At 41.7% G+C, this 13,241-nt stretch overlaps 1 protein-coding gene across 1 annotated transcript in view; it reads left to right on the top strand.

The window, feature by feature from the left end:
- Nucleotides 1-13,241, top strand: part of MED12 (mediator complex subunit 12) — a 588,898-nt gene that overhangs the window by 307,322 nt on the left and 268,335 nt on the right. The window contains exons 32-33 of the mRNA XM_053699086.1: nt 715-804; nt 1,352-1,461. Of these exons, the coding sequence (XP_053555061.1) occupies nt 715-804; nt 1,352-1,461 (200 nt within the window). The remainder of the gene's footprint in view (nt 1-714; nt 805-1,351; nt 1,462-13,241) is intronic.

The following is a 13,241-nucleotide window of genomic DNA, read 5'->3' as shown; positions in this document are numbered from 1 at the left end:
TTTTATCAACTCATTCCTAATATATATATATATATATATATATATATATATATATATATATATATATATATATATCCTGTCTCAAATTTGCCAAGCTCCCGGGTGACTAATTTTGTTCCCAAATGTTTTCAGAATAGTCATTAGCCTTTCTCAGGTTCCTTGCGGCGCTTTAAGAAATTACATTCTTTATGGGTCAAATATAGTAGCTTGGGTACTGACCCACCAGTAATGAATATGATACCAAGAAAAGGATCTTATGTCTGGCCTGAAATCATATTTGGGCCAATTATTTCTTCTCTTGCATTCTAGATAGGTTGTAGTTTTGCTATGCATGAACCAAAACTGTCAGGAAGAAAATGGATTATATAGGACTCAAGGTTGACACCTGGGAAGTATCTACTTACTCCATGTTAGCGTTAAACTAAAAATGTACGAGTAATGGATATGGTGCAAATTTAAATGCCTATGCAGGAAGTTGTTAAATTATGAATTTTATTGGCTCATTCTTGGAGTGACATTCTTTGCGTTCCTTTCCTTTTTATATGTTTCTAGATACGTTTTTCAACTTTATACAGACTTCCCTTGTTCTCCTAACCTCTCCTATCAAATTGAAACTATTCTGTTTGTTTGTTTCTTTCTTCCTGATAATGTAGATTTTAATTGTAGAATCTTATCAGATTGTCACATTAATAATCATAGATTTTTCCACTTAAGATTGTCACTAACTGGAGAGAGGATCAATATCAAGATGACTGCAAGACACCTCAACTACTGCATGATGTCTTGAAACTTAGACTCAACCTGGTGAGTGCACAGTAAAATAAATAGCAAAGTTGAGAGAAGTGGTTTAAATGGGTCAGAAAGGTCATACTATAACGAGAGCTTTAGAACTGAAAGAAGAAATCTGCAGATTTCTTATATTTAATATCAATCATATAATGTTAAAGGGCTGGCAAATGTAATTTTATTTTTAAAGCTTCAATAAAATGACCCAAGTGCGTCACTGCACTCCTGCTTTTTGTGGTATAATTTAGCATGCAGGACTTTTATACTGTGGCTTATACAAGCTAAATGTCACTTGCAATGTTGTGTGTGGTACGACTTCTGTTTGACTGTACCGCTTAGTTAGACAAAAAATCTCTAGCAGAGGGACAGCCAGCAACAGAGGTAAGGCCACGTAGATGCTATATATACCATGTGTTCTAGCTATTTAAAGATCAATTGGCTCTATACACAGTAATTATTCTTAGACATTTCAGTTAAAAATAAAGTTTACTGTCACTTTAAATATTTAGCCCTCATTTGTTTGCTTATACCATTTGTTCATGTTAACTTTTGATCTCTATTTCAGGTCGGCGGAATGTTTGACACTGTCCAGCGCAGCACTCAGCAGACAACCGAGTGGGCTGTACTTCTACTAGACATCATTAGCAGTGGGACCGTAGACATGCAGTCTAACAAGTAACTTACAATTCTGAAATTCCAAAACATAGCTCCTTCTCTTCCATACACTATCCCTACTCCTTAAATCTTGATTAATATTGACAACACTGTCATCATTTCAACCCTGAATTTCTAATTCCTCAGAGGTTTCATTTACTACTCACACTTTTTTCTAAAATTCATCACTTTCACAAAACACAACTAGGCTTCTAATCTTTTCTCTCGTCCTATTTTGCCTTAATTTCCGCAACTCCATCTATACCAGTCTTTCAGGCTAATGTTTGCAGCCTCTGCTAAACACTCCTTTCATGTTTCTCCTCATCTGCTGTGTGTCTTGTCAATTTTTCCACTGGGTTGCCTTAGCCAGAGGAATGAAAATCAAAAATCAAATCTTGACTCTTAAAGGGACATTATACCCAAATGATAAATCACTTGAAAGTCATGCAGTATAGCTATATAAAAAAGCTGACAAGTAAATATCGCCTTAATATCTCTCTCTAAATAAAAAAAAGGAAGATATGTTACCTCAAATGTCTTCAGTTCACAATAATAAGTGCTCTCTGAACAGTTATCCTTCAGCTACTGTCCAGCTGCAGGTTAAAAAAAAAAAAAGTGCATCAGAACTGCTGAGGTCCTGCTTTGCTTTACTGTAATCCCACAAAACTACTGAAATCTGACTAAATTTCATTGTAAGCTTCCTTAACCCTTCAAGGACACAGCTTTCAGTTTGCTCAATTGTTTTATGACGGAAAACTTCCGTCATATGTCCTTAAGAGGTTAAAGTCCCTTTACAATGGGATCTGGCTACTGAGGAAATTGAGGTAAAATATCTTTCTTTTTTTTCATAGAAATATTCAGGTGATATTTTCTAGTCAGCATTTTACAGCTATGCTGCATCACTTTCATTGTGTCCTCTTATCATACAAGGTCTTCTAACACTGTGCTCTCTTGTATCTTACTATTGTCTGCAAATACTCTTCCACCCATTCCCTTTTTACTTTCCTCACACTCCTATCTACATGACTTTTCGATAACTGTCCTTGCATTGTAGAGTTTAGACTTGTCTCAAGGGTTTCCTAAAACATTTCTTTTCAGCAAAATGTACACTTAAAGTTTATAGCGCTGCAGAATTTGTTGGTGCTCTACAAATAACCGATAATAATAATAATAATTGTGAAACGCTAGGATTTACCAGTGGAACAAATAAAGGGGACTTTCAGTCATGAAGTATAAAATACTTAATGCTGAAAGTTCTTTTATTTCTCTTGTAAGATGTATCGAGTCCACAGATTCATCCTTACTTGTGGGATATTCTCCTCCCCTACAGGAAGTGGCAGAGAGAGCACCCACAGCAGAGCTGCCTATATAGCTCCCCCCTTAGCTCCACCCACCAGTCATTCTCTCTGCCTGCTTAACTGCTAGGAAGGGCAAAGAGGAGTGTGGTGACAAAAATGTTAGGTTTTTATTTTCTCAAGCAAAAGTTTTTTTATTTTTAAACGGTACAGGTGTGTACTATTAACTCTCTGGCAGAAAAGGGATGAAGATTTCTGCAAGGAGGATGATGATCTTAGCATTTTGTAACTAAGATCCACTGCTGTTCTCGCAAGGGCTGAAGAGTACAGGAAAACTTCAGTTGGGGGAACAGTTTGCAGGCTAAACTGCATTAAGGTATGTTCAGTCTATTTTTTTCTTGACAGACTATGTTATTTCTAGAAAAGGCTGGCAATATCCCCATGAGGGAAGGGTAAGCTGTATTCAGACACTTGGATAGGAATTTCAGCTTGCATGAAGGGCTCATTAGTTACTGGTGACACTGTTTGGTAAAAACGTTTTTGTTTATTCAGTGAATGATGCAATTATAACGTTTTCTCTTGTTAAGTGTGTTCAGTCCACGGGTCATCCATTACTTATGGGATATATTCTCCTTCCCAACAGGAAGTTGCAAGAGGATCACCCAAGCAGAGCTGCTATATAGCTCCTCCCCTCACATGTCATATCCAGTCATTCTCTTGCAACCCTCAACAAAGAAGGTCGCGAGAGGAGCTGGAGTTTTTACTTATCTATTCTTCAATCAAAAGTTTGTTATTTTAAATGGCACCGGAGTGTGCTGTTTTTCTATCTCAGGCAGTATTTGGAAGAAGAAACTGCCTGTGTTTTTTTTCTATGATCTTAGCAGGCGTAACTAAGATCCACTGGCTGTTCTCGACATTCTGAGGAGTGGGGTAACTTCAGAAACTGGGAATAGCATGCGGGGTCCTCCGCAAATGAGGTATGTGCAGTACTTTATTTTCTGGGAATGGAACTGACTAAGAAAATACTGCTGTTACCGTATGATGTAAATACAGCCTTAAATGCAGTAGTGGCAACTGGTATCAGGCTGTTAAATGTATGCGCAGTCGAGTTATTTTCTAGGGACTAGAATTTGACTGAGAAAATACTGTTAAAACTGAAATAATACTTAAGCCTTATCTGCAGTGGTAGCGACTGGTAGCAGGCTTAGTGATAACTTTGCATGGCATTGGAAAATGTTGTTTTTTAATAAAACGTTTACTGGCATGTTATTCGTTTTTGTGAGGTACTTTGGTGATAAATCTCTTTGGGCATGATTTTTTTCCACATGGCTAACATATTTTTCTGCATGGAAACAGTTATATCAGGGCTCCCACTGTTGTGATAGGAGTGGGAGGGACCTTGTTTTAGCGCCTTGTTGCGCAGTTAAAATTCTAGCACAGTCTTCCTGCTTCTTCCTCCTTGATCCAGGACGTCTCTAGAGAGCTCAGGGGTCTGCAAAATTCATTTGTGAGGGAGGTAATCAGTCACAGCAGATCTGTGACAGTGTGCTTGACTGTGATTAAAAGCGTTAAATCTTAATTGATATCTGTTTTATCCGTTTTGGGTATTGAGGGGTTAATCATCCTTTTGCTAATGGGTGCAATCCTCTGCTAATAATACACTTCTTGTTAAGAATTGTTTAATTATATCTGTATTTTTGAAGCGCTGCAGCGTTTTTTATATTGCTTGTAAACTTATTGAAAGTGATTTCCAAGCTTGCTAGTTTCATTGCTAAGTCTGTTTAAACATGTCTGATTCAGAGGAAACTGTTTGTTCCTCATTTTCAAAAGCCAATGTGGAGCCCAATAGAACGATGTGTACCAACTGTACCGATAAAGAAACTATCACCAGACAACGAGGGGGAAGTTATGCCGCCTAACTCTCCTCACGTGTCAGTACCTGCGTCTCCCGCTCGGGAGATGCGTAGGATTGAGACGCCAAGTACATCTAGGCCCTTACAAATCACTTTACATGATATGGCTAATGTTATGAAAGAAGTATTATATAATATGCCCGAATTAAGGGGCAAACGCGATAGCTCTTGGTTAAGGACAGAGCGCGCTGATGACACGAGAGCCATGTCTGATACTGCGTCACAATTTGCAGAACATGAGGACAGTGAGCTTCATTCTGTCGGTGATGGTTCTGATCCGGGGAGACCGGATTCAGAAATTTCAAATTTTAAATTTAAGCTTGAGAACCTCCGTGTGTTACTAGGGGAGGTATTAGCGGCTCTGAATGATTGCGACATGGTGGCAATTCCAGAGAAATTGTGTAGGTTGGATAGATACTATGCGGTACCGGTGTGTACTGACGTTTTTCCTATACCAAAAAGACTTACAGAAATTATTAGTAAGGAGTGGGATAGACCCGGTGTGCCTTTTTCCCCTCCCCCGATATTTAGAAAAATGTTCCCTATAGACGCCACCACATGAGACTTATGGCAGACGGTCGCTAAGGTGGAGGGAGCAGTTTCTACGTTAGCCAAGCGTACCACTATCCCGGTGGAGGATAGCTGTGCTTTCTCAGATCCAATGGATAAAAAATTAGAGGGTTATCTTAAGAAAATGTTTGTTCAACAGGGTTTTATATTGCAGCCTCTTGCATGCATTGCGCCTGTCACGGCTGCAGCGGCATTCTGGTTTGAGTCTCTGGAAGAGGCGATTCGCACAGAGCCATTGGATGAGGCTTTGAGCAAAGTTAGAACCCTTAAGCAAGCTAATGCGTTTGTTTCAGATGCCGTAGTACATCTAACCAAACTTACGGCTAAAAATTCCGGATTCGCCATACAGGCGCGCAGAGCGCTCTGGCTTAAATCCTGGTCAGCGGATGTAACTTCCAAGTCTAAGCTACTTATCATTCCTTTCAAAGGGCAGACCTTATTCGGGCCCGGCTTGAAGGAAATTATTGCTGACATTACGGGAGGTAAGGGCTACGCCCTTCCTCAGGACAGGGCCAAACCAAAGGCCAAACAGTCTAATTTTCGTGCCTTTCATAACTTCAAGGCAGGAGCAGCATCGACTTCCTCCGCTCCAAAACAGGAAGGAACTACTGCTCGTTACAGACAGGGTTGGAAAGGCAACCAGTCATGGAACAAGGGCAAGCAGGCCAGAAAGCCTACTCCCGCCCCTAAGACAGCATGAAGACAGGGCCCCCTATCCGGAGACGGATTTAGTGGGGGGCAGACTTTCTCTCTTCGCCCAGGCTTGGGCAAGAGATGTGCAGGATCCCTGGACGTTAAAGATTATATCTCAGGGATACCTTCTGGATTTCAAAACCTCTCCTCCACAAGGGAGGTTCCATCTTTCGAGGTTATCGACAAACCTAGTAAAGAGAGAGGCATTTCTACAATGTGTACAAGACCTCTTAATCATGGGAGTGATCGGAACAGGGACAAGGATTTTACTCAAATCTATTTGTGGTTCCCAAAAAAGAGGGAACCTTCAGACCAATCTTGGACTTAAAGATCTTAAACAAATTCCTAAGGGTACCATCGTTAGATGGAAACCATTCGAACCATCCTACCCATGATCCAAGAGGGTCAATATATGACCACGGTGGACTTAAAGGATGCTTACCTTCATATACCGATTCACAAAGATCCGTACCTAGACGACATTCTGATACAAGCGTCAAGTTTTCAGAATGCAAAGTCTCATACAGAGATAGTTCTAGCATTTCTGAGGTCGCATGGGTGGAAAGTGAACGTGGAAAAGAGTTCTCTGTTACCACTCACAAGGTTCCTTTTCTAGGGACTCTTATAGATTCTGTAGAGATGAAGATTTACCTGACGGAGTCCAGGTTATCAAAGATTCTCAATGCTTGCCGTGTCCTTCATTCCGTTCCAAGCCCATCAGTAGCTCAGTGCATGGAGGTAATCGGCTTAATGGTTGCGGCAATGGACATAGTGCCATTTGCGCGCCTGCATCTCAGACCGCTGCAACTATGCATGCTCAGTCAATGGAACGGAGATTACTCAGATCTGTCCCCTTTTTCTAAATCTGGACCAGGAGACCAGAGATTCTCTTCTCTGGTGGTTGTGACCGGTTCATCTGTCCAAAGGAATGACCTTTCGCAGACCAGATTGGACGATTGTAACAACGGATGCCAGCCTTCTAGGCTGGGCAGCAGTCTGGAATTCCCTGAAGGCTCAGGGATCGTGGACTCAGGAGGAGAAACTCCTTCCAATAAACATTCTAGAATTAAGAGCAATATTCAATGCTCTTCTAGCTTGGCTTCAGTTAGCAAAACTGAGGTTCATCAGATTTCAGTCGGACAATATCACGACTGTGGCTTACATCAATCATCAAGGGGGAACCAGGAGTTCCCTAGCGATGTTGGAAGTCTTGAAGATAATTCGCTGGGCAGAGTCTCACTCTTGCCACCTGTCAGCGATTTACATCCCGGGCGTAGAGAACTGGGAGGCGGATTTCCTAAGTCGCCAGACTTTTCATCCGGGAGAGTGGGAACTTCACCCGGAGGTATTTGCTCAACTGATTCGTTGTTGGGGCAAACCGGATCTGGATCTCATGGCATCTCGCCAGAACGCGAAGCTTTCTTGTTACGGATCCAGGTCCAGGGACCCGAGAGCGGTGCTGGTAGATGCATTAGCAGCCCCTTGGGTTTTCAACATAGCTTATGTGTTTCCACCATTTCCGTTGCTACCTCGACTGATTGCCAGGATCAAACAGGAGAGGGCATCAGTAATTCTGATAGCGCCTGCGTGGCCACGCAGGACCTGGTATGCAGACCTAGTGGACATGTCGTCCTGTCCACCATGGTCTCTTCCTCTGAGGCAGGACCTTCTAATTCAGGGTCCTTTCAACCATCCAAACCTAATTTCTCTGAGGCTGACTGCCTGGAAATTGAACGCTTGATTCTATCAAAGCGTGGGTTTTCGGATTCAGTTATTGATACATTAATACAGGCTCGGAAACCTGTGACCAGAAAAATTTACCATAAGATATGGCGTAAATATTTATATTGGTGCGAATCCAAGAGTTACTCATGGAGTAAGGTTAGGATTCCTAGGATATTGGCTTTTCTACAAGAGGGTTTAGAAAAGGGTTTATCCGCTAGTTCGCTAAAGGGACAGATTTCAGCTCTGTCTATTCTTTTACACAAACGCCTGGCAGAGAATCCAGACGTCCAGGCCTTTTGTCAGGCTTTGGCTAGAATTAAGCCTGTGTTTAAAGCTGTTGCTCCTCCGTGGAGCTTAAACTTGGTTCTTAAAGTTCTTCAGGGTGTTCCGTTTGAACCCCTTCATTCTATTGATATTAAGCTTTTATCTTGGAAAGTTTTGTTTTTGATGGCGATTTCCTCGGCTCGAAGAGTCTCTGAGTTATCTGCCTTACATTGTGATTCTCCTTATCTGATCTTTCATTCAGACAAGGTAGTACTGCGTACTAAACCTGGGTTTTTGCCTAAGGTTGTTTCTAACAGGAATATCAATCAAGAGATTGTTGTTCCATCATTATGTCCTAATCCTTCTTCAAAGAAGGAATGTCTTTTGCATAATCTAGACGTGGTCCGTGCTCTGGAGTTCTACTTACAGGCAACTAAAGATTTTAGACAAACTTCTTCTCTGTTTGTCGTTTACTCTGGACAGAGGAGAGGTCAAAAGGCTTTGGCTACCTCTCTCTCTTTTTGGCTTCGTAGCATAATACGTTTAGCCTCTGAGACTGCTGGACAGCAGCCTCCTGAAAGAATTACAGCTCATTCCACTAGAGCTGTGGCTTCCACCTGGGCCTTTAAGAATGAGGCCTCTGTTGAACAGATTTGCAAGGCTGCAACTTGGTCTTCACTTCATACTTTTTCCAAATTTTACAAATTTGACACTTTCGCTTCTTCGGAGGCTGGTTTTGGGAGAAAGGTTCTACAGGCAGTGGTTCCTTCTGTTTAATGTTCCTGCCTTGTCCCTCCCATCATCCGTGTACTTAGCTTTGGTATGGGTATCCCATAAGTAATGGATGACCCGTGGACTGAACACACTTAACAAGAGAAAACATAATTTATGCTTACCTGATAAATTTATTTCTCTTGTAGTGTGTTCAGTCCACGGCCCGCCCTGTCTTTTTAAGGCAGGTTCTAAATTTTAGAATTATAACTCCAGTCACCACTGCACCTTATAGTTTCTCCTTTCTCGTCTTGTTTCGGTCGAATGACTGGATATGACATGTGAGGGGAGGAGCTATATAGCAGCTCTGCTTGGGTGATCCTCTTGCAACTTCCTGTTGGGAAGGAGAATATATCCCATAAGTAATGGATGACCCGTGGACTGAACACACTACAAGAGAAATAAATTTATCAGGTAAGCATAAATTATGTTTTTTTGAAGGTACTAAAGGGGTCATTGTGGCTTGTTTTTGAGTTTTCTAACCCAGATGGTTAATTTAGAGACACTCTAGTGTTTGTCTGTTAGGCCTCAAAACATTGAGTGAGGTGGGAGGGGCCTATTTTTGCGCCTCAGTTGTGCAGTTTCTTTTCCTCTGAGACTTCTAACTGCTTCTCCAGAGGTCCCTGCCGTGTTTGAGGGCTGTAAAACAAGTTTTCTCTTGTTAAGTGTATCCAGTCCACGGATCATCCATTACTTGTGGGATATTCTCATTCCCAACAGGAAGTTGCAAGAGGACACCCACAGCAGAGCTGTAATATAGCTCCTCCCCTAACTGTCATACCCAGTCATTCTCTTGCAGCTCTCAACAAGCTAGGATGTTGTAGGAGAGAGTGGTTAAATATAGTTAGTTTATTTTCTTCAATCAAAAGTTTGTTATTTTTAAATAGTACCGGAGTTGTGCTATTTTATCTCAGGCAGTAAATAGAAGAAGAATCTGCCTGAGGTTTCTATGATCTTAGCAGGTTGTAACTAAGATCCATTGCTATTCTCACATATGTCTGAGGGGATTACACAGATGAGGTAACTTCAGCGAGAGAATGGCGTGCAGTTTATTCTGCTATCAGGTATGTGCAGTTATAATTTTTTCTAGAGATGGAAAACACTAGAAAATGCTGCTGATACCGGATTAATGTAAGTTATGCCTGAATACAGTGATTTAATAACTACTGGTATCATGCTTACTCCCAGGGGTAATACCCTTATGATATTGCAATATAAACGTTTGCTGGCATGTTTAATCGTTTTTATATATGCATTGGTGATAAAACTTTATTGGGGCCTAGTTTTTTCCACATGGCTGGCTTAAATTTTGACTAGAAACAGTTTTACTGAGGCTTTCCACTGTTATAGTATAAAAGTTACAGTTGGTGCAGTTAAAATTACAAACTGTGACATCCAGCTTCCCTCAGGAGTCCCCTGTATACTATAGGACATCTCTAAAGGGCTCAAAGGCTTTCCAAAGTCGTTTATTGGGAAGGTAGGACCACAGCTTGCTGTGGCAGTTGGTTATGACTGTTAAAAAAAAAACAAACAAACAAAACAAAAAAAAAAAAAAACTATTTCGTTTTTTTGATCCGTTTTTTGAACTAAGGGGTTAATCATCCATTTGCAAGTGGATGCAATGCTCTGCTAGCCTATTACATACACTGTAAAAATTTCGTTTGATTTACTGCATTTTTTCACTGTTTTTCAAATTCTGACAATTTGTTTCTCTTAAAGGCACAGTACCGTTTTTTATATTTGCTTGTTAACTTGATTTAAAGTGTTTTCCAAGCTTGCTAGTCTCATTGCTAGTCTGTATAAACATGTCTGACATAGAAGAAACTCCTTGTTCATTATGTTTAAAAGCCATGGTGGAACCCCCTCTTAGAATGTTTACCAAATGTACTGATTTCATTTTATGCAATAAAGATCATATTCTTTTTTTAAAAAAATTATCACCAGAGGAATCTGACGAGGGGAAAGTTATGCCGACTAACTCTCCCCACGTGTCAGACCCTTTGACTCCCGCCCAAGGGACTCACGCTCAAATGGCGCCAAGTACATCTAGGGCGCCCATAGCGTTTACTTTACAAGACATGGCGGCAGTCATGGATAATACACTGTCAGCGGTATTAGCCAGACTACCTGAACTTAGAGGTTAGCGAGATAGCTCTGGGGTGAGACAAAATGCAGAGCATACTGACGCTTTAAGAACCATGTCTGATACTGCCTCACAATATGCAGAAGCTGAGGAAGGAGAGCTTCAGTCAGTGGGTGATGTTAATGACTCAGGAAAGATTTCTACATTTAAATTTAAGCTTGAACACCTCCGCGTGTTACTTAGGGAGGTTTTAGCTGCTCTGAATGACTGTGATACCATTGCAGTGCCAGAGAAATTTTGTAGACTGGATAAATGCTTTGCAGTGCCGGTGTGTACTGATGGTTTTCCAATACCTAAAAGGTTTACAGAAATTATTAATAAGGAATGGGATAGACCAGGTGTGCCATTCTCTTCCCCTCCTATTTTTAGAAAAATGTTTTCCAATAGACGCCACCACACGGGACTTATGGCAGACAGTCCCTAAGGTGGAGGGAGCAGTTTCTACTCTAGCAAAGCATACTACTATCCCTGTCGAGGACAGTTGTGCTTTTTTAGAGCCAATGGATAAAAAATTAGAAGGTTACCTTAAGAAAATATTTATTCAACAAGGTTTTATCCTACAGCCCATTGCATGCATTGCCCCTGTCGCTGCTGCGGCGTACTGGTTTGAGTCTCTGGAAGAGGCTTTACAGGTAGAGACTCCATTGGATGACATACTTGGCAAACTTAGAGCACTTAAGCTAGCCAATTATTTTATTTCTGATGCCATTGTTCATTTGAATAAACTAACGGCTAAGAATTCTGGTTTTGCTATACAGGCGCGCAGAGCGCTATGGCTTAAATCATGGTCAGCTGACGTGACTTTAAAATCTAAGCTACTTAACATTCCCTTCAAGGGGCAGACCCTATTCGGGCCTGGTTTGAAGGAGATTATTGCTGATATCACGGGAGGAAAAGGTTGTGCCCTTCCTCAGGACAGGTCCAAATCTAGGGCCAAACAGTCTAATTTTCGTGCCTTTCGAAACTTCAAGGCAGGTGCAGCATCAACTTCCTCTAATAATAAACAAGAGGGAACTTTTGCTCAATCCAAGACGGTCCAAACCAGACCTGGAAAAAAGGTAAGCAGGTCAAAAAGCCTGCTGCTGCCTCTAAGACAGCATGAAGGAACGACCCCCTATCCGGTAACGGATCTAGTAGGGGGCAGACTTTCACTCTTCGCCCAGGCGTGGGCAAGAGATGTTCAGGATCCCTGGGCATTGGAAATTATATCCCAGGGATATCTTCTGGACTTCAAAGCTTCCCCCCCAAAAGGGAGATTTCACCTTTCACAATTATCTCCAAACCAGATAAAGAGTGAGGCATTCTTACACTGTGTACGAGACCTCCTAGTTATTGGAGTGATCCATCCAGTTCCAAAGGAGGAACAGGAACAGGGTTTTTACTCAAATCTGTTTGTGGTTCCCAAAAAAGAGGGAACTTTCAGACCGATTTTGGATCTAAAGATCTTAAACAAATTCCTCAAAGTTCCGTCGTTCAAGATGGAAACTATTCATACCATCCTACCACTGATCCAGGAGGGTCAATATATGACTAGAGTGGATCTAAAGGATGCTTATCTTCACTTTCCGATACACAAAGATCATCATCGGTTTCTCAGGTTTGCCTTTCAAGACAGGCATTACCAGTTGTAGCTCTTCCCTTTGGATTAGCTACAGCCCCAAGAATCTTTACAAAGGTTCTAGGGTCGCTTTTGGCGGTCCTAAGGCCGCGGGGCATAGCAGTAGCCCCTTATTTAGACGACATCCTGATACAGGCGTCAAACTTCCAAATTGCCAAGTCTCATACGGACGTAGTACTGGCATTTCTGAGGTCGCATGGGTGGAAACTGAACGAGGAAAAGTGTTCTCTATCCCCACTCACAAGAGTTTCCTTTCTAGGGACTCTGATAGATTCTGTAGAAATTAAAATTTACCTTGACGGAGTCCAGGTTATCAAAGCTTCTAAATTCCTGTTGGGTTCTTCATTCCATTCCGTGCCCTTTGGTGGCTCAGTGTATGGAAGTAATCGGCTTAATGGTAGCGGCAATGGACATAGTGCCGTTTGCACGCTTACATCTCAGACCGCTGCAACTATGCAGGCTCAGTCAGTGGAGCGGGGATTACACAGATTTGGCCCCTCAACTGAATCTGGACCAAGAGACCAGGGATCCTCTTCCCTGGTGGCTATCTCGGGTCCATCTGTCCAAAGGTATGACCTTCGCAGGCCAGATTGGACTATTGTAACAACAAATGCCAGCCTTCTAGGTTGGGGTGCAGTCTGGAACTCCCTGAAGGCTCAGGGATCGTGGACTCAGGAGGAGTCTCTCCTTCCAATAAATATTCTGTAACTAAGAGCGATATTCAAGGCTCTTCAGGTTTGGCCTCAGTTAGCAACTCTGAGGTACATCAGATTTCAGTCGGTCAACATCACGACTGTAGCTTACATCAA

Source organism: Bombina bombina, chromosome 1 (assembly GCF_027579735.1).
Source record: "Bombina bombina isolate aBomBom1 chromosome 1, aBomBom1.pri, whole genome shotgun sequence".
Lineage (NCBI taxonomy): Eukaryota > Metazoa > Chordata > Amphibia > Anura > Bombinatoridae > Bombina > Bombina bombina.
This window is presented reverse-complemented; position numbering and strand designations above follow the sequence as displayed.